Below are 2,488 nucleotides of genomic sequence, written 5' to 3' on the forward strand. Positions count from 1 at the left end.
AGCAGAGTTAGACCTGCAAAACCTAAATTGTTTACTATCTGGAAAATTTGCCAATTCCTGGTCAAACACTTCATCCCCCTGGGGCCCTTTAAAGGTCTGGGACAGAAGTCTGAGCACTGACTGGGATACAGACTCTGGGCAGAGATTTTCTGGGAAGTTACACCCAGGCCCCTCTGCCTGAATGTGCCTTACCCAGCAGATGGTCCGTGAGGGTGGGCACACTGGTGGCTGTGAGGGTCAGTTCCTTGTCTTCGCTTCCTTCCACGGGGCCCAGCAGGAAGCGAACACGCTGTTCAAGGGCGGGAGGCTTCCCAGCATTGAGACCTGAGCATACACAGGTAAAGGACATCTTGTCATTTCTGTCCGAACACCTTGGGTTGGACGGGCTGGGAAGTATGGGGATGTAGAAGACAGATAAAAGCCCACGGTGTAGGGAACCGAATAGCAGTAGTTAAGAAACAGACCTGGTGGTGGGGGGGGGCGGAGAAAGAGGCCTGGGTTCAAATCCTGACTCTATTGCTTATTAACTGCTTATAACAACGGACAATTCTGAGTCTGTTTACCATCTGAACACAGGGCAAAGTGAGGACTAACAGAGTGTACAGAACACAGGATTAAGAAAGCGCTCTGCCCAGACGACTAAGTCACATGACTATTTGGCTGTTAAGGATCAGAAGCGGAAATGGGCTCCCGGGAGAACGTGAGCGGAATCGTCAGGCTGGAGGCACTCACCCTTCAGAAGCTGCAGCTCCACGATATCCCGCAGGTGCTTCCATTTTAGCCCCGGAGGCTTGTAGGCCGCGAAGAGCCCATGCAACCGCCGTAAACCGGCGGACCCCATTCCTGAATGGGTCCGGCGGTCCACGCTCGCAGTAAAGCGGGACGGACGGAAGTGCCGTACAGTCCCTTCCCTTACAAGGGAAGTGCCGTACAGTCCCTTCCCTTACTGTCCTTACAAGGGGCGCCGCCATGTTTCGCGGCCGGAAGCGGTTCTCTTCTTAATATCCTCGGGGGAAAGGTGCAGCGGAAAATGAAGTCGAGCCCGGCGCTGAACCCCAAGGCTAGCGAGGCTTACTTGGAAGTCCTTTCTGGCGGGTGAAGTGGGAAGAGTTTTACATTGTTGGTAGAGTAGGTGGCAGACAGGTCGTCTGGGTTTCCTTCTCACACTTAGCGATAGGGCCCTTTCCTGTCCGAGCTCCCGACAAGGACCTACTCAGAGTAGCAGGGATCGAGCACTTTTGACCTCTCTGGTGCTCGGTCTCCAGGGAAGTTTGAAGCATCGGCCTTGCCTCGCCGGTTCCCCCTTGGACCTGGGAAGTGCCCGCTGTCATGGCGACGCTGCTGCTCCGGACGTTGCGCCCCCTCCGCCTCCTCCAATGTTTCCCTGGGCCTGCTGCAGGCGAGTGGCGGAGGCGGGAAGGCGTACTGGAGGCCCCCCACACCTTTGACCACGGCCTTTTTCTTGCTTGCAGATGTTCCCCTCCGAGCCTCGAGCCATGGCACCGGCCTGCTCTACCCCGAACACATCCCCACCTCCCCGCTGCAGAAGGCGCTGTTGGCGGTGGGCTCTGCGGGAATGGCCCTCTACGATCCGTACCGCCACGGTAAGGNAGCCCAGTCCAGCCCAGGGCTGGAAGGAAGTTCGTCCCACTGCCTTGGCCAGCAGAGCTCAGGGCTGGGATGTGCTGGCCTCTGCAAGGGCATTCTGCAGTGACTCCCCAAGCCCAGGAGCCCCACCTCCCTGCTCCAACTTCCCGGGGTGACTTACCCAAAAGGAATTCTGGAGGCGCAAAGTGGAGGCAGCGGATGCCGGTTATCAGCATCGGAGACTTGTTCATGGGCCGGATCAAGCCTCTCACAGCCATCTCATAGGCCTCCTGAGTCTGCAGGTCGAGGTTGGAGTACCTGGGGATCAGGAAGCAGGCAGCGTCGGGTGGCTGGCGTGGGGTGGGGAGCTGGGCTGACTGCTTACCCCTGGCCCTGCCCACGCCTGAAAGATGCCTTTCCTGAAGCTCTCCCTTCACTCTCCATCTCCCCTGCCCCTCCAGGTGCCTTCGCAGAGGCCGTTTCTCTCTCCTTTCCCATCCCTAAATGCAGTCCGCGCTCCACTGCACACTCTCCCTGGCTTCAGCAGTCGCACTCGTGCTGACCACTCTGTGCCATGATGATGTAGTCCCTGGCTTTCCTCTCCACTAGACCATATACGCCCTGGGAGGGAGGCTGGTGTCTCCCAAGGGCTGGCCCAAGACCCGACACACAGGAACACTTCCGTGTGCTGTGGGAGAAAGGAGTGGTCCATGGATCCATGGATTCTGCCCCAGGGCAGGCGGGGCCCACAGGAGCCCTGTGGGCATGTCTTGAGGGCCCCTTTACAGGAGGTGTGAGTCAGGCCCCACTTACTTCACCAGGGCCTTCTGATGGGAGCCTTGGATCAGGGCCAGGATTCGGTCCAGCTTCTCTCTGGTCACGTGGTCTGGAAAAGCCAGGG

The 2,488-nt window shown here is 58.3% G+C and overlaps 1 protein-coding gene across 1 annotated transcript in view; it reads right to left on the reverse strand.

Annotated features, from left to right (window-relative positions):
• TRUB2 (TruB pseudouridine synthase family member 2) overlaps nt 1-2,480 on the reverse strand; it is a 16,316-nt gene extending 13,836 nt beyond the window's left edge. The window contains exons 1-2 of the mRNA XM_019637379.1: nt 2,401-2,480; nt 1,769-1,905 (exon numbers count right to left, since the gene is read on the reverse strand). Of these exons, the coding sequence (XP_019492924.1) occupies nt 1,769-1,865 (97 nt within the window). The 5' untranslated portion in view covers nt 1,866-1,905; nt 2,401-2,480. The remainder of the gene's footprint in view (nt 1-1,768; nt 1,906-2,400) is intronic.
• Between the last annotated feature and the right edge of the window lie 8 nt (nt 2,481-2,488).

The sequence above is a fragment of the Hipposideros armiger genome, unplaced genomic scaffold (assembly GCF_001890085.2).
Source record: "Hipposideros armiger isolate ML-2016 unplaced genomic scaffold, ASM189008v1 scaffold_3, whole genome shotgun sequence".
Lineage (NCBI taxonomy): Eukaryota > Metazoa > Chordata > Mammalia > Chiroptera > Hipposideridae > Hipposideros > Hipposideros armiger.